The following is an 18,479-nucleotide window of genomic DNA, read 5'->3' on the forward strand; positions in this document are numbered from 1 at the left end:
TGATAAATCCAGCTATCTGACATCCCCCAAGGGGTCCCGGATTGTGAGAGGGCACAGGCCAGGCCAAGGGACCCCACTGGTGCACAATCAGGGCCGGGGAGGGATGCAGGAGGATGGCCAGCTGGGGAGGGACTGTGGGAGGGCTCCAGGATGTGTCCAGACAGTTCTCACTCAGCCCAATCAGCCGGACCCCAGCAGCAAGCTAACCTGCTAATCAGAGCGTCTGTCCCCTGGTGGTCAGTGCACGTCATAGTGAGTGGTTGAGCAGCCTTAGTATATCATTAGTGTATTACACTTTGATTGGTTGGATGGATGACTGGACACTTAGCATATTAGGCTTTTATTATATAGGATAATATTTCATAACTAGAGGCCCAGTGCACGAATTTGTATATGGGTAATCTGGCCAGGCCAGCGAGGGGGAGGGTCTGCAGGAGGTTGGCCAGCCGGCCCCACCTCTGATTGGGGAGTTGAGGGCCGATCAGGGGAGGGACCAGCCTGGGGGGTGCCAATGGGGCCCAGATCAGGCTGGTTGGCTGCCGCAGTGCGTGTCATAGCCACTGGTTGTTTTGGTCGTTCTGATCATTCAACTGTTCCGGTTGCTGGGCTTTTATGTACTGGTATATAAATATGAATATGACATGCTTTGTATTTATCAGTTGGTAGATGTGTGGGTTGTTTCAATTTTTATCATGAGTAATGCTGCTATGAATGTGCATAAGTTTTTGTATGGACGTGTTTTCATTTCTCTTGGATATGTACTTAAGAGTAGAATTACTGGGTTAAATAGTAACTTTGTGTTTAACATTTTGAGGAATGGCCAAACTATTTTCCAGAGTGGCTGCCTACTTTTGACTGCTCTCCAGTCCTCAAGTAGTTGTTTTTGTATTTTGTCTTGAGTGTATTAATGTTATCTGTAAGAAGGTTGGTCTGGTAGCAGCTATTCTGCTATTATCATTCTTTACATGTCAAAATTTTACTTAAAATACTTGATCATGAGTTTTTATATTTTTATTTTTTTAAGCCATAAACATTTTAAAATAACTTGTTATTGATTTTAGAGAGCAAGGAAGGGAGAGGGAGAGGTAGAAACATCGATGAGAGAGAAACATCATCGAATGGCTACCTCCTACATGACCCCTACTGGGGTTCAAGCTTGCAATTAATTCCAAAATCAATTGCCCTAACTGGGAATCGAACCAGCAACCTCTTGGTGCATGGGACGATGCTCAACCAATTGAGTCACACCAGCTGGAATAATTATGAGTTTTTAAAAATCAGTTCTGCACATTTGAGATCTATGCTAAGTACTACAGTGATTCTCAAGGTGAAACAGAGAGAGCTACCTATTTGAGATTCACTATTCAAGGAATTGTCCAGGAAAATACCCAGATGACATGGGTAGACAGTTCATGAAACACATGCAAATGGCCAGTATAAACATGAAACGATGTTCACATTAACTAATATCTATAATAATAAAAATGTAATACGCTAATTAGACTGGACATCCTTCCAGACAAAGCCGAGGCTGCGAGGGAAGCCCAGGTCCTGGGTGCCAGAGGGAAACCGGTGCTGGCTGCCAGGGGAAGGAAGGCCTACTCTTGCATGAATTTCATGCATCGGGCCTCTAGTATACATATAAACTAAATAAGTAATGATATATTTTACTGAATAGACTGAAAAGATTAACAATTACTTAAAAACCTTGGGTTTACTCAAGTAGGAGGAAATGAGCTTTCATTTACACACTGTTGATGGAAATGTGAATTGATTCCATCTTTTTGAGTGGTAGTTTGATAATACAAGTGTTAGATGTACATATTCCTTGACCTAGGGATCTCACTTCTAGGAATTTTCTCTAAATAGATCATTGTACAAGTACACAAAGATGTATGCATAGTAATTTCATCATAGTGTGGTTATAATGAAAATGAGAAAGAAATTAAATTTCCCATGTGAGAGACTAATTAGATTATTATTCTATATAGCTAAAATTGATTACCCTCAACTCTTAAAAATGGGGAAGAAGGTTACGTTTAAAAACCTGGAAAGATATTTATGATAAGTTATTTAGTGAAAAGACTAGATTTTTGGAGAGCATTTTATTTTATGATCTGACTGAGATAAAATAGTATATAGCTATATATCTACATGGCTAACAGTATACTCATAGTTGCTGTATACTATATCTTTTCCTGCTTTATGATTTTGTAGTGTGACCCTTTCTTAATGAAAGGTATCGATTGCATAAATGTAATGAAGATCTTTAAAAAGTTCTTCAATGAAAATGAGCATAAAAAGGAGTGATATCACAGAAAATGGTGGAATAGGGCATTCCAATTGGTCTCTCTATTCAACCATTAAACTGGCAAAAAATTACCGGGAGCCGGTCCATCCTTGCTGTTTCAAGGGACCTGGCATATATGGCATACTGTTCTTAATATGTTTGGTCACCTTCTTGGCACTATGTGTTTTAACCAAGATCACCTCTCTGAGAAAGGTTGTTTCTCCAGGTAGGGATTTTCCCCTGAAGTTAGGGAGGGAATAAAACCTCTTAACTGCCTAGAACATGGCAAGAGAACCTGACTAGAACCTGGTGACTGAACCTGGCTGGAGAACCTAGCAAGGGAACATGGCTACCGAACCTGGCTGGAGAACCTGGCTGGAGAATCTAGCAAGAGAACACGGACACAGAACTTGGCTGGAGATTGTGGCAAGGCTGCTGATCAACTGAACTCTGTCTCCATGTCATTCCTTCTTCGCCGACTCCGTCCACACCTTTGGGGACTCCTGGACCTGCTGGGGTTGGACCCCGCGAAAAAATGTCAGATTCAACTTTTTCAGACCTTTAGAATCTAATTCAAAACTTACAACAACTAGGGGGAATGTTTAATGAAAAAAGACACTGCTAAATTTTGGTAAGAAAGCATTGTGGCATGTTTTGCTCACCTGCCTACCATTCCTCATTTCCAGCTTGGGATTGGCCACGGGGGATGGTAGCGTGTGGCTTGCTGGTGCCTGAAGAAACTATATGAACTATGTTCGCAAAAAATTGTGGTTGAACTTTTTGACATGTCGGGTGGTTCTCAGACTGAAACAGAGACTTATCTTTGTTTTGCCTCCTTTGGAAATCTCTCAGAGCTGGAGTGGCTTCCCATTAGGCATCTATTGAAAGCATCTAAAGACTTACTACCAAACCTCCTGGGGCAAGGGACGGTGGGTGGGGCAAGGAGCAGTCAGACCAAAAGCCTAGGAAGGAGGAGGCTGAAGAGGAAGATATGAATCCAGAGTTCAAAACACATGCCCAGGACCAGACAAAGGCCCAGGAAAGACTTGGAAGATGCGAGGCTTGTATCACTAGCAGAACTTTGGGCAGACCTTTGTATCACAAGCAGGAGGTGAAGGCAAAGGAAGCACTATAGGTGGCCTGGCTAAGGGTTGACAGAGTGCCCCAGCTCAGAACCAAATTGGCAAAGAGTGGGAGAGTATTTTTTTTCTTTCTTTTTGGCTCTATCAGGTCAGAAGCTGACCCCTGAGATAATAGAATGGAGACTTCAGTGAGCACACATGAAAGAAAAAGTCTTGGAAAAAATAGTTTGGAAGAGTCATTAAATAAACAAATGACTGCATTCCTCAAAAAGTAGCAACAGCAAACCCGGGAAGGGGGAAGAATCTGATTTCCAGAGTTACCACATTATAATATGCAAAATGTCAAATTTTTCAGCAAAAAATTACAAGGCATACAAAGAGGAAAGTATGGCCTATTCACATGCAAAAAAAGAAATAGATACCATCCTTGTAGAGGCCCAGCATTGGACTTAAAGTTTTTAAAGACAAAGTCTTTTAAGTCAATGGTCTTACTTATTTAAAATATATTTTTACTAGAGGCCCAGTGCACAAAAGTCATGCACTCGGGGGGCTCCATCAGCCTGGCCTGCACCCTCTCGCAGTCCAGGAGCCCTTGGGGGATGTCCATCAGATATCCTTAGTGCTGCTGCAGAGGCGGGAGAAGCTCTTGCCACCATCACTGTGCTTGCCAGCCATAAACGCAGCTTTTGGCTGAGCGGTGCTCCCTCTGTGGGAGTGCACTGACCACCGGAGGGCAACTCCTGCGTTGAGTGGGATTGGGCTGAAACCGGCTCTCTGACATCCCCCGAGGAGTCCCGGGTTGGGAGAGGGCACAGTCCAGGCCAAGGGACCCCACTGTTGCATGATTGGGGCTGGCCAGGGATGCAGGAGGTTGGCCAACTGGGGGTGGGGGGGTGGGGGGACCGCAGGAGGGACCACGGGAGGGCTCCAGGCATGTCCAGCCCGTCTTGATCCATCTAGATTGGCCGGACCCCAGCAGCAAGCTAACCTACTGGCTGGAGCATCTGCCCCCTCGTGGTCAGTGCAGATCATAGTGACTGGTTAACTGGTCAACTGTCTGCCCCCTGGTGGTCAGTGCACATCATAGCGAGCAGTTGAGGGGCGTTAGCATATCATTAGCATATTATGCTTTGATTGGTTGAATGGACAGCCAGACACTTAGCATATTAGGTTTTTGTTATATAGGATTAGCTTCAGAGAGGAAGGGAGGAGAGAGAGAAACATTAATGATGGGAGAGATTCATTGATCAGTTGCTCCTGCACACCCCCTACTAGGGATCCAGCCAACAACCTGGGCATGTGCCCTAACCATGAATGGAACTGTGACTTCCTGGACCCTCAATCACTGAGCCACACCAGCTGGGCACAATGATTTTAAATATGCTCAGAGAACTAAAGGGCACCAGGAGAACAAGGTCCAAACAAATAGAAAGGATAGAAATTGTAAAAAAAACAAATAAAAAATCTGGAACTGTAAAAAATGATCAAAGTATAAAAGAACCCCAAAATATGTCCAGTCTCTTCAATGAGTTTTGTGCAAATAAACATTATAGTACAATGCCATTTCCCACTTATCAAAATATGGGAAAATGGACCTCCTCATAATTCATCGAAGGGAGCATTTTATTGGTACATCTTTTCTCAAGTATAATTGGGCAAATCTATCAAGATCCTTGAAACTTTTGTCATAGTTATTATACTTTTAAGGAAGTTTAAAAATGATTGCATGTTCATTTGCTCATTTTCATATTCACTAATTCCTTCACAAATATTTGAGTCTATTATATGCCAGGCACTTGCCCTAGGTGTTAAACAGCAGTAAACAACATAAATTACCTGCTCTGAGTTTTTATTCCTGCAGATGAAAGACTGTAAGAAAACAAACAAAATGACTATGTAGCATGTTAAATGGTACTAAAATACTATAAAAAATAAAGGTGAGGTGGTCAGGGAATATCAGACACAAACTAAATGTACATTATTGAGTGGTTAGTAAAATAAGTTACGGTGTAAGTGAATTACTTGTGGATGAAAAATTAAAAGCCATAATACCACAGTTTTTCTCTAGATCCCATAATTACTTTTATTTTTAAACTTTGACTTTTAAGAAAGGCTTGCTTCATATATGTAAAGTAAAATCTTTCAATTTAACGTAGTCATAAATAAATATGCAGAATATATTAATGAATTGCATTCTATTAAATTAAATGTAACAATTCAAGGGAAAAGATTTGAATGTTATCTTTTAAATGACATTGTTGCATTTATTTATCAGCAGGTGGTGCTATTGCTTGTATAAAAGAGAACTTACTGCCATTCTTATTTTCTCTGTTCTTAAATACCCAGTTTTTCATTGTAGTGAAAACATTGCCCTTTGTGCGTTTATTCTTCCACTCAATTAAAATAATTTATCATCTGCAGTAATTGGTCTTACTGTTATATGTAACTTTTCATAGTTTTATATATCAGCAATTTTTCATCTCATGGCACACATAAACTAATTACTAAAATTCTGCATCATACCAAAAAATATATTTTTTGCCAGTCTGGAAAAAAGGTATAATTTTGATCCATTCACATCAGACAACTATTGTTATGTTGCTGTTGTCATTTTTTTAAATTGACAATCTAAGGAAAAAGAGGTCAAGTATTGCATGTTTTAAAAGTTCTTGTGGCACACCTATTGAAAATGGCTGATATATAGCAACACATGATTTAAGACACTGCAACTTGCTAATTCCTGGTATATGAGAGAGAATATTGATCTTAAAAATCAGTTAGTGTACCTGAGGCCAGTATACTGAAAACAAAGATATTACATATAAAAATATATTGCCAAGTCTTTCAAAAGTGTAACAGCAATTTGTTGTGTTCTTGTTTAGTGGCATAGTGCTTCTTTCTAGACAGCTCAAAATAACTTGGGTCATATCATCAATACAGATCATATTTGTGTTCTATAATTATTGATTTTTCTATTTTTGTTTTTGCTTATTTTGTGATTTTAGAAATTAGTTGCACTTAGCCACTGCCAAATTAATTTTTGTTTGCTTTTTCATATTCTGTATCATAAGGAAACTGCTACCTACAATTTATTGTCTGGAATTAGAGGTAAAAAATAGAAAGCCTCACTAGTATAGTATAGGCACAAATAGTGATTAGTATGAAATAGTTTAATTAGATCTAAGGCTTATATATTAAAGTAATCTATGGCAAAAAGAAGTATAAGAAAAATAAAACAAAAATAGAAAAAATAATATCCATAATCATGCCAAAAAATAAAATATTTTTATTTTCTATGTAACTTACAAGTCTTTGAGAAGATTTTTACATGGTTGTGGTGACTTAAAATAAATTTTTACATATCCTTTAACTTTTAGTATTGATGTTGAATACTTATTTAACTCAATATTATATTATTAGGGGCCCAGTGCACGAGTTAGTGCACCTTGAAAGGAACTGTGGGCTGCCAGGCTGGGGTGGGCACAGGGGCGGGTCTCGGCCCATCCTCCGTACCCCTGCCCGGCCACTCCCACTTGTTGATGGCACTGGCCCCACTCGCACCCGCTGAAGGAGCAGTTTGGTCCAGCGCCAGCAGCAGATGCGAGCACAGCTGGTGCCGTCAGTGGGTGCGAGTGGTGGCCGCTGCCCTGATCTCCCCTCAGGAGCAGGGGGAGGTGGAGAAGCCCTCAGGGGCAACCAGGGCCGGCAGCTGCTGCTTGCACCTGCTGATGGCACTGAGCGATCAGGTCCAGCGCTGGGCACCAGCAGCGGGTGCGAGCGGCAGTGCTGGCTGCAGGTGTGAGAGACAGGTGCCAGCCCTGATTGCCCCTCAGGAGCAGGGGGAGGTGGAGAAGCACTGAGGAGCGATTGGGGCCAGCCGCTGCCACTTGTACACACTGTTGGCGCCAAGAGATCGGTGCTGGGTGCCAGCAGCGGGTGTGAGCGGCAGCTGCGGCGCTGGCGTGGGTGCAAGCATTGAGTGGGATCGTGGCACGCGGGAGCAAAGAATTTTCAGTAACTACCAGAGGCTCACTCCAATGACAGCAGTTGGCGCTCTGCCTTGGTCTGGCACCCCTGCTCACCTGTTCCACCATTCCACCGTGGCCGATGCCTGCCATGTTCTGCACTGTTGCTGCCTGCTGCCAACACGCGCCATGTTCCATGTGCACCACCTCGTGGTCAGCACATGTCATAGCGACCAGTTGTTTGGTTGTTCCACCGTTCAGTCTATTTGCATATTAGGGATATATATATATATATATATAGTCTAAAAATACAATTAAACTATGAAAGCATAGCATCAGCATAATTTTAATAAAGATAACCTGGCCCTAACCAGTTTGGCTCAGTGGATAGAGCGTCAGCCTGCGGAATGAAGGGTCCCAGGTTTGATTCCAGTCAAGGTTTTAGGCACATCCTTGGTTTTAGGCACATCCCCAGTAGGGGGTGTGCAGGAGGCAGCTGATCAATGTTTCTCTCTCATTGATGTTTCTAACTCTCTATCCCTCTCCCCTCCTCGCTGTAAAAAATCAATAATATATATAATAATATATATTTTGTTTTATTTATCTTATACTTTTTAATGTATATATTATATATAAAAAAGATAGACTGAAGGGGAACGATAATGGCAGAGGCAACATTTTTTTTTTTTTTTGGTGCCGTGACTCGGATCCAAACTGAGGCAACATTTTTTAAAAACTCAAAAATGAATTAAGTAAATGAGCCTAATTGTATTTAGTTGTTTGTATAACTACCTGGAGAGGAACTATTTCAGGTGACTACAGTGGGGCCTTGACTTAACGAGTATCCCGACTAACGAGTTTTTCGAGATAGGAGCCGTCTCTCAGCCGATTTTGTGCTTTGAGTTGTGAGCTAAAATTCGGGTTACGAGCCAGCTTCAGATACCCCACCACTAGTTGGCGCAGCGAATGTCACAGTGAATGCCACAACATCAGCCCAGCATCACGTGTCATTGTAATGGTGAAAATTGATTTGACATACGAGTAATTTGAGTTACAAGCTCCGTCACGGAACGAATTAAACTCGTAAGTCAAGGCCCCACTGTATTTGACTTGATTGTCAGCTTCTTGTGCTCACAGTAGAGATTCAAGAGAGAATTACCCTGCCACTTTGAAAAAGCTTTTCACTTCCTCAAATAGCAAACATAGAGTTACCATAGACCCAGCAATTCCACTCCTAGGTGTATACCAGAGAAATGAAAACATATGACCACACAAAAGCCTATACACAAATGTTCATAGCAGCATTATTTATAATGGCCAAAAAGCTGAAAAACCCAAATGCCCCAAAACCCAAACAAAATTTGTAATATTTATACAATCCAATATTATTTGTCAATTAAAGAGATGAAGTACTGACACATGCTACAACATGGACAAACCTTGAAAACATTAAAGTGAAAGAAGCCAGTCACAAAAGCCACATAATGTATTACTGCATTTATATAAAATGACCAGAATAGAAAATGAAAATAGATTAGTGGTTGCCATGAGCTGGGGGATCCAGGGAATGGACGACTGCTAATGGGTATGGGTTTCTTTTTGTGGTGATAAAAATGTTCTGAAATTACATAGTGGTGATGGTTGTACAACAGACTATAATAAAAACCATTGAATTCTATACTTTAAAAGGGTGGATTTTATAATATGTGAAATGTATCTCAATGTTGTTTTTTAAAAAAGAAATAGGCTTAAGGGCAAAAGAGTGAAAAAATAAAATTTAAAATTTGTAATCAGTTGTGATGTTGATACTGTTATTTTGAATACTTATATTGGTTCTCTAAAGAACTGGAATTTTTGACTAGGTGAAAAGAGATACTGAGGTAAGATTGGTGAGGATAAATAAAAATTCTCTAGTTCTTGGGTTTGAATTGGAAGTGTCAGTTTGAGTTCATGAAAAAATTTCCTAATTCTGTTCATTAGAAAGGCCTAAGGGCGCCCTCGTGGTTTGGCTCAGTGGATAGAGCATTGGCCTGTGGACCAAAGGGTCCTGGGTTCGATTCTGGTCAAAGGCACGTACCTCAGTTGCAGGCTCCTCTCTGGCCTGGGCCCTGGCACATGCAGGAGGCAACCAATCAATTTTTTCCTTTCACATTGATGTTTCTCCCGGTCTTTCCCTCTCTTTTCCACTCTCTCTCTCTAAACAAACAAACAAAAAATTTAATGGAAAAATATCCTTGGGTGAGGATTAAAAAAAAAAAAAAAAAGGCCTAGACTAGAGGTTTTCTCTCAGTACAGGCGCGGGTCTCACATAGATAGATAAGTGTAACCTAGAAAAGGCTACACTTACTGCATTCTAAAAACAAGAAATCAATTACCTATACTTGCATAATTTTAGGCATATATCAAAGATGTTTTTTCTTTTTTTTCTTTATTGATTAAGATATTACAAATGTGTCCTTATACCCACATTGTCCCCCATACCCCCACTCATGCCCTCACCCCCGGGGTCTGTATCCATTGGGTATGCTTTATCAAAGATGTTTTGGTTACATTTTCCACATTAGGGTGCATTGAAGTAAAGGCTGACTTCAGGTGTGGATCAGGAAATATAAAATATGAACCTGGAACATTTTCTCATATAGAAAACAAGGAAAGTGATCAAAACTACAAGATTCCATTAAAAAAAAGCTAAAGAACCAACTTCAAGGGATCCCACTGGCTAAAATTAGGCTATTTGGAGCATTATATTTATTAAAGCACATCAAATATGTTAAAATTAATGAGTTCATGATACTAAACAATAACATTTATTGGTTACATTTGAAGGTTACAGTGGTGTGTAATGAATTCCCCTCACATTTATTGATTACATTTGAAGGTTACAGTGGTGTAATGAATTCCCTTTTACCTATTACTCAGCTTCCAGCAATTGTCAACTAATGGCTAATTTCTACCTCATCTGTACCATGGCCCAGATTATTCTGAGCAAATCCCTGACATCAGAATTTCATCGTTAAATATTTCTACTCATTAAAAAACACAGAGGCTTTTAAAAATCTAACCTCCATACCATTATTAAACCTAAAAATAATTAACAATAATTCCTTAATATTCTCAACAGTCACTGTTCAAAATTTTCCAAATGTTTTTTGTTCTTCAGTTTGTGGGAATTGAGATGCAAATAAGGTATAATAATTGTGATTGGTTGACAAATGTCTTAGATTTTTCTTGATCTGTAAGTTTCCCTTCTGCATAATTTCTTTAAAAATATTTTTATTGATTTTTTTTAGAGAGAGAGAGAGAGAGGCATCAGTGTGAGAGTGTAACATTGATTGGCTGCCTCCTGAATGACCCCTACTGGGGTTCAAGCTGCAACCCTGACCTGAATCAAACCAGCAACCTTTCCAGGTCACAGGACAACACTCAACCAACTGAGCCACACCAGCCAGGGCTGTAATACCATCTTTCAAAAATGTGTTTGTTACTGTCTTACACATGCACCTCTTTTGTTCCAGCTGATGCTTATTGATATCTCTAGGTAACATTCTCACATAGATAGATAGGTCCTAGAAGAGGTTACACTTACTGCATTCTGAAAACAAGAAATCAATTACCTATACTTTCATGATTTTAGGCGTATATCAAAGATGCTTTAGATACAGTGTATGTTTAGTTTCCATTTTTAATGACATTCTTGTAACATGTAACATGTATAAAATCTTTCAAGAATGGCAAAACACCCACACCATTTCCAATCACATAATTACTTTTAAGTAATACTGAATGGATACATACAAAGATTCTGTAGGAAAAAAAGAAGACATCTTACTATTAATTCTTCAGTTCCTATTAAGATGTCTTCTTTTTTTCCTACAGAATCTTTGTATGTATCCATTCAGTATTACTTAAAAGTAATTATGTGATTGGAAATGGTGTGGGTGTTTTGCCGTTCTTGAGAGATTTTATACATGTTACAAGTTTCATACATATTCAACTGTATACCTTAAAAATTACTTCTTTTGTTTAGTGCCTATACTAGTAATTAAGAAAAATATTTCTTACTAATTCTAGAATGAAGATACTTTTTAAATTTTGGTTAATCCTCACGCAAGGATATTTTTCCCCCCATTGATTTTTAGAGAGAGTCGAGAGGAGGGAGAGAGGGAAGAAGGGTGGGAAGGAAAGGAGCAGAGAGAGAGAGAGAGAGAGAAACATCGATGTAAGAGACACATGGATTGGTTGCCTCTGCACTCCCCGAACCAAGGCCAGGGATCAAATGTGCAACCGAGATACGTGCCCTTGACCAGGAATTGAACCCAAGACTGTTCGGTGTGTGCACCAACACTCTAACCACTGAGCTCACCAGCCAGGGCACGTTTTGTTTAAAAAATTGTCTTAATATGTTAAAGTATCCTCAGTTTAAAACTTACTTAAAAATTTCTTTAAATAAATGAATTTTTCTCTTGCTTTTTCTTCCCCAAGTGGTCATATGCTTTGGAAAAGCCCAACACTGGCAGCATATTTAATATTGCATGGTCAGTTGATGGCACTCAGATTGCTGGAGCCTGCGGAAATGGACATGTTGTTTTCGCACACGTGGTGGAGCAACGTTGGGAGTGGAAAAATTTTCAAGTAACATTAACCAAAAGAAGGACTATGCAGGTATGATTATGGTCTATGGTTGATTAAACCTGCTTCTTTTCACATTAGTCCACTATACAGATGATGGGATTATCTTCGTTAATAGTATTTAAATTAAGTTTATAAAAATTCAGTCACATTAGATATATTTTAACTATACTATTAGTGATCCTTTTCATGACACAAGGTAAGAACCTTTCACTGAAATAGAGGCTGAGTGCCCATAGTTATTGAGGTTCTGGGGTTGAGGCAGGGATAGTGAAACTTGAAACATTTAGAGAAAGTGTGGATACAGCTGAGGAGGGGGGAGACAGCTATGACAGGTTAGATTAATTCCTGGACCTGACCCGAAGGCAGGCCTAACCTTCTCATCAGAGTCCGGATTGCATTATTTTATTTATTTAGAGTTGTATGAGTTTATTTAACCTCATTAATATTTTTCCTATTAAGAATTACCTAAGGCAAGCCAAATTGGGAAAATAATAGGAAGTTCTTATTGGTAGTTAGGAAGAAAAGAGTTAATTCTGGAGTGAAATACTTTGTAGGTTAAGACAGAAAGGTTGGGATGTGGAATGGGAGGCAAAGGGAAATAATTTATAGGTAGAGAACGTCAGAGAGAGGAGTTCTCCATTCAATTGTAAGCCTCTTACCCCGTACCATATTTCACTTGTTTTTATCTCCCCCATGGGGCCTGGCCCAGTGCCTTGTATATCCTATATAATAAAGAGGTAATACGCAAATTAACCCTCATGCCCTCACAAGATGGCTGCCTGCAACCAGGCCGGCAGCGGGGGTTAGTGAGGGACGACCAAACAACTGAACAGCAGGTTGCATGGGGCAACCAGGCCGGCAGGGGGGCCATGAGGGGCAACCAGGTCAGCGAAGGGGGGCAGTTGGGGGCTACCAGGCCGATAGGGGGAAGGCAGTTAGGGGTGACCAGGCTGGCAGAGGGGGGCAGGGAGGGGCATTCAGACTGGCAGAGGGGCAGTTGTGGGTGACCATGCAGGTGAGCAGTTAGGAGCCACTGGTCCCAGTTAGGGGCTACCAGGCAGGCAGGCAGGTGAGTGATTAGAAGCCAGTGATCCAGGATTGTGAGAGGGATGTCCAACTGTCGGTTTAGGCCCAATTCCCGGGATCGGGCCTAAACCGGCAGTTGGACATCCCCCAAAGGGTCCCAGATTGGAGAGGGTGCAGGCTGGGCTGAGGGGACCCCCCTTACCCCTGTGCATGAATTTCGTGCAGAGGGCCTCTAGTATATAATAAGCACTCCACAAATATTTTTAAAGTTAATTGACAAAAGGGAGGAGGAGCCCTAGTGGGTTTGGCTCAGTGGATAGAGGTAGGCTGTGTGGACTGAAGGGTCCCAGGTTCAATTCTGATCAAGGGCACATGCCCGGGTTGTGGGCTCGGTCCCCAGTGGGGGGTGGGCAGGAAGCCGATCAATGATTCTCTCTCATCATTGATGTTTCCATCTCTCTCTCCCTCTCTCTTCCTCTCTGAAATCAATAAAAAAAGATTTAAAATAGCCGAAACCGGTTTGGCTCTGGGGATAGAGCGTCGGCCTGTGAACTGAAAGGTCCCAGGTTCGATTCCGGTAAAGGGCATGTACCTGGGTTGCGGGCACATCCCCAGTAGGAGATGTGCAGGAGGCAGCTGATCGATGTCTCTCTCTCATCGATGTTTCTAACTCTCTATCTCTCTCCCTTCCTCTCTGTAAAAAATCAATAAAATATATTTTAAAAAAAAAGATTTAAAATAAATAAAGGTTTAAAAAAAGGGGGGAAGATGAAGAGGCCAAAGACAATGTGCCAATGGCAAAGCCTTTGCCAAAGAAAGGGTAACCATCTTCCCCCTCCTCTTCCTCCTATCTGTAACCTCCTCCTTCAGTACTCACAATTCAGATTGTTATAAATACTATACCATTTTGGAAGCATATATCTTACGATTTCTTGGACAGATCTATTCAAATATTCTTTAGCCTAATTACCCAGATTTTAAAATTTGGATTATATGATCACCAAATTAATAATAATTTGGTATACACTAATTTTTCTTTGTTTTGTTTACTGATTTTTAAATTTTAATCTTCATATTATGGAGAATTTAAAACATACAAAAGTAAACAGAGTAGTATAATGAATTTCTATGTACTTATCACCCAGCCCAACACAATCAACCCAAGATCAAACCTGCCCCATTCATGTCCATATCTATTTTCTCCCCCCAGAAGTGACTCATCACTTTTGCCATAGTCTGTCTTTAGACGCAGGCTACTACCAGGTGCAGTCCACACACAAGTGGAGAGACTTACATAAGGATGTGAATACTAGGAGGTGAGGATCATTAAGAGCCACCTTACAATTTACCTAACCACACATATATACCCTTACTCATATATGTGTAACAGATATGCACTCCTCAACTAATGCAGCTATTCCATATGCAGTGAAAAGCAAACCCTCCCTCCCTAAAAGGAGATAATACAGATTCTTCCAGTTATTCTGTCCAGCTCCAAATCTCTGGTCTAGAAAACTATAAAAGTGAATTTTAATTATTCTTCTCCCCCTCCCTATATTCCTAATTTACAGTGACAAGGGGAAAACAGGAGAGCTTCAGTGAAAACAGTTGGTAAAAGGGGAGCCCTAACCGGTTTGGCTCAGTGGATAGAGTGTTGGCCTGCAGACTGAAAGGTCCCAGGTTCAATTCTGGACAGGGTCATGTACCTTGGTTGCAGGCACATCCCCAGTAGGAGGTGTGCAGGAGGCAGCTGATTGATGTTTCTCTCTCAGCGATGTTTCTAGTGTCTATCCCACTCCCTTCCTCTCTGTGAAAAATCAATAAAATGTATTTAAAAACAAGGGGAGGGGGGCGGAGAAGAGAAGACAACAGTGATTGCCAGGTCCATAGCTAAAATGCAGCCAGCCAGTAATATCCTGAGAACCCGAGACCCCTTTTTCTTAGCAATAGAGTTAGTTGCTTGGTTAATTTGGCAGTTCTAGTTTATCTTTCTGGGACAGTCTCCCACTTGGAAGGATTCTTTCTGGAAACTGTTCATTTTAGTAGCCCACTTAATTAATAATTTTCATCCCCTAATGGAAGAAATTGGGGATTGATTGGTTGGTTGATTTACTTATTTATAATTGACCTGCACAATGATATTCAGAGAACCCTAATAGAACCCCATTATAGTGCAAATTCTTTTCTTCTACCACTCCCCATCTCCCCTTTGGTAACCCTCAGCTTGTTCTCTATATCTGTGGGCCTGTTAGTTTCATTTTGTTTATTCATTTGTTTTGTTATAGATTTCACATATAAGTAAATCATACAGCATTTATCTTTCTTTGTCTGACTTATTTCACTTAGCATTATTCTCTAGATCTCTCCATGTTGTTGCAAATGGCAATATTCTATTTTTTTCTTTCTGAGTAATATTCTATTGGAGAGACCTAGAGTATATATGTGACTACACACACACACACACACACACACACACACACAGAAAACATCACCTTTATCCATTCATCTACCGATGGACACTAGGTTGCTTCTATATCTTGGCGATTGTAACTAATGCTACAGTTACATAAGGATGCATATATCTTTTCAAATTAGTGGTTTTGTTTTTTTTGCATAAATACCCAGAGGAAGAAATAGCCCACTTGATTTTGTTGTGAGGTGGGATCACGGATTGCCATAAGGACTGATTAATCACAATTTTTGCCGTTTAGAATTTTACAATTTCTTTTTAAATATATAATTCTTACTGATTTCAGAGAGGAAGGTAGAGAGAGAGAGATAGAAACATTAATGATGAGAGAGAATCACTGATTGGCTGCCTCCTGCACGCCCCCTTTTGGAGGGGGATCGAGCCCGCAACCCGGGCATGTGCCCTTGGCTGGAATCGAACCTGAGACCCTTTAGTCTGCAGGCTAATGCTCTATCCACTGAGCCAAGCCAACTAGGGCTAGAATTTTACAATTTCATTAGAAACTTAGTAGTCTGTTGGTTGGTTTCTGTTTCATTGACTCAGAAACTAGAGATCATGTTGAGTCATAATTCTTGAATTTAGACCTTCACCTGGCAGACGGCTACATTGCCCTTCTTGAATCCCTGTTCTTCTGCTTTTGTGTGACCCTGTAAACTTGAGAGAGGTTTCTTAATCTGCTCCTTGCCTCCAGGTCGAATCCCAATGGAGACTTTTTTCCAAAAGGAATAGTTGATGTCTTTGTTAGGAGGAAGTGCCTGGAAGGCAGAGGGTAACGGAGAGATAAGTCATTTCTCAGGTCTCCAGTTTACCTCTTTCCTGCCACTCTTAATTTAGCTTAGGCACTGCTTTGATTTTTAATAGTTGCACAAGTTCAACATTATTTGATTCTTAGTTTTATCTTCTGTAAAGATTAAGATTTAATAATAGAGTGCTTTTGGTAATTAAATGTGATAATGTATGTAAAACAAAAATAAATGGTAGCTATTGCTATGATTATAGTTAATTATAGGATTAAATGGGTATTTTGGAAATGAGGAAACAGAGTTTTTGGATTTATGTCAATCTGAGGACATAAATGCTGTAGTCAGGTACAAATATTAGGTAATTCAAGTATCAAGAGGTTAATCCTGAATCTTTCCAGAATTGAACAGAATAATGGATGCAATTTAAAATTCTCTCAGGACATTTTTGATGTGGGATTCACTATAGATTTGAAATTTTAACGGCAGTTATCACTGTATCTTTACTTTTGTTATTATGGCTGGGATATTTTATTCCTGTTTGGTTCTAGTATTCCAGATTCACAAAAAAGAGAATTCCTCCATGTAAAGCTTTAGGCAAATATGAATTTTAGGAACCCTGTATATAATTTGAATAACAGGAGAGACCTATACAATCAGGTTTTTAAATATTGAATGTTCCAAACCTGTATTAAGAGCCAGTTAGTTCACTGGGTATCATATTGCTATAAAGAAACTACCATATAACATCCTTTAAAAACTTTTATTTCATTCCATTAGCTTTAAAATGTTTCCAGCAAGGATGGCATTTTGGACCTTTTAAAAAGTCTCTGGGAGCTCAGATTCTGGTGAAGCTGGTGTCATAAGTTCTTACTTGGAAGGAATAGATATATATACCTTTGGCTCCAAAGACATCAATAATATATGAAAAAATATTTTTTAAAAAGACTTATCTTGACTCAAAAACAAGATAAACATCTCTGTGGACCAGAAATGGAACAAAATGCAGAGTGTAAAATGAGGTCTCTGACCGCCTGACTCAGGCCCAGCAGCAGTGAGAGTGGCTCTTGCTGGCTGATGGAACCACAAGTACTTGCAGTGAGAGGAGTGGCCTGAGCCAGGTCTCTGTTTGAAATCGGAGGGGGTGGGGGGTGGTCTGCAGGGTAGCTCTCTTCTCCTCTTTATGAAAGAAGACCTTTAAAAGCCTAAGATTTGAACAGACTCACAGGGTCACCACCTTATAGTTACGACCTGCTCAGTGCTAGGGGCCCATTCATTTAGACCAGCAGTTCTCAACCTGTGAGTAAGACCATCGGAAAACACATATATAATTACATATTGTTTTTGTGATTAATCACCATGCTTTAATTATGTTCAATTTGTAACAATGAAATCGGGGGTCACCACAACATGAGGAACTGTATTAAAGGGTCGCGGCATTAGGAAGGTTGAGAACCACTGATTTAGACCTAGAGTTGTGCAGTACACATCTGCAGCACTCACCTGTGACCGTCAGACAAAAGATCAGCCTTTTCACTGAAAGCACTCTCCACGTTTCTGTTCTAAGTAAAAACCAGCCAATCAATCCCTGAGGCCAATGTTTCTCTTACAACCTTCCCAAGTAGAAGTGCTTTTCTTCTTTATACCGAGTATTACTGAGTCCAGAGGTTAGGGTAGGTGTCTTCCTTACCCGTCACTGCTGATTCCAGACCACAATAACGTCTTCCCCCTAAAGAACTCCAGCTCCTTTGAAAACTTGCCATCAGACTGTCCCCCCCCTTTTTTACTTTATCAGCAATTGTTTTCATAAAAACAAACACCCAATAGTCATAGTTTCACACTTGAAAAAGTTACACATTACACAATTCATTGTATATTCAACAGGTTCCCATTTTCTAAAGGGCTTGTAATATAAAGCAGAATAGAAGGAAAAACCTCAAAGTTGATTACTTTGACACTAAGTTTTACACAGAACACTAAGAACCACAAAAAGCTTAGGTTCTATCAGAAAATACAGACCAAATTCCATTCTTGATTTAAAAAATCCAATTGGAAACATCTTTTAAAAAACCACCAAATTCTACAATATGATTAACAAATTTCAAATTAACAGCAGTGTAAAAAATTTTTAAATAAATAATTTTGTATAGCTAGAATATAACAAAAAGTTAAAGCATGATTTTCAGTTATTTCTTGCTAGAATGTGTTTAAAATTAGGTTTTACTTTCTTTAAACCTGTAACCCCTCCCCAAGACCGCTCTCCTTTTTTGTAGT

At 40.0% G+C, this 18,479-nt stretch overlaps 1 protein-coding gene across 2 annotated transcripts in view; it reads left to right on the plus strand.

Annotated features, from left to right (window-relative positions):
* IFT80 (intraflagellar transport 80) overlaps nucleotides 1–18,479 on the plus strand; it is a 106,227-nt gene that overhangs the window by 50,924 nt on the left and 36,824 nt on the right. For both annotated transcript variants that reach the window (XM_006753815.2, XM_015565500.1), the window contains exon 9: nucleotides 11,820–11,999. In XM_006753815.2, coding sequence (XP_006753878.1) covers nucleotides 11,820–11,999 — 180 coding nt within the window. The remainder of the gene's footprint in view (nucleotides 1–11,819; nucleotides 12,000–18,479) is intronic.

Source organism: Myotis davidii, unplaced genomic scaffold, assembly GCF_000327345.1.
Source record: "Myotis davidii unplaced genomic scaffold, ASM32734v1 scaffold570, whole genome shotgun sequence".
Classification (NCBI taxonomy): Eukaryota; Metazoa; Chordata; class Mammalia; order Chiroptera; family Vespertilionidae; genus Myotis; species Myotis davidii.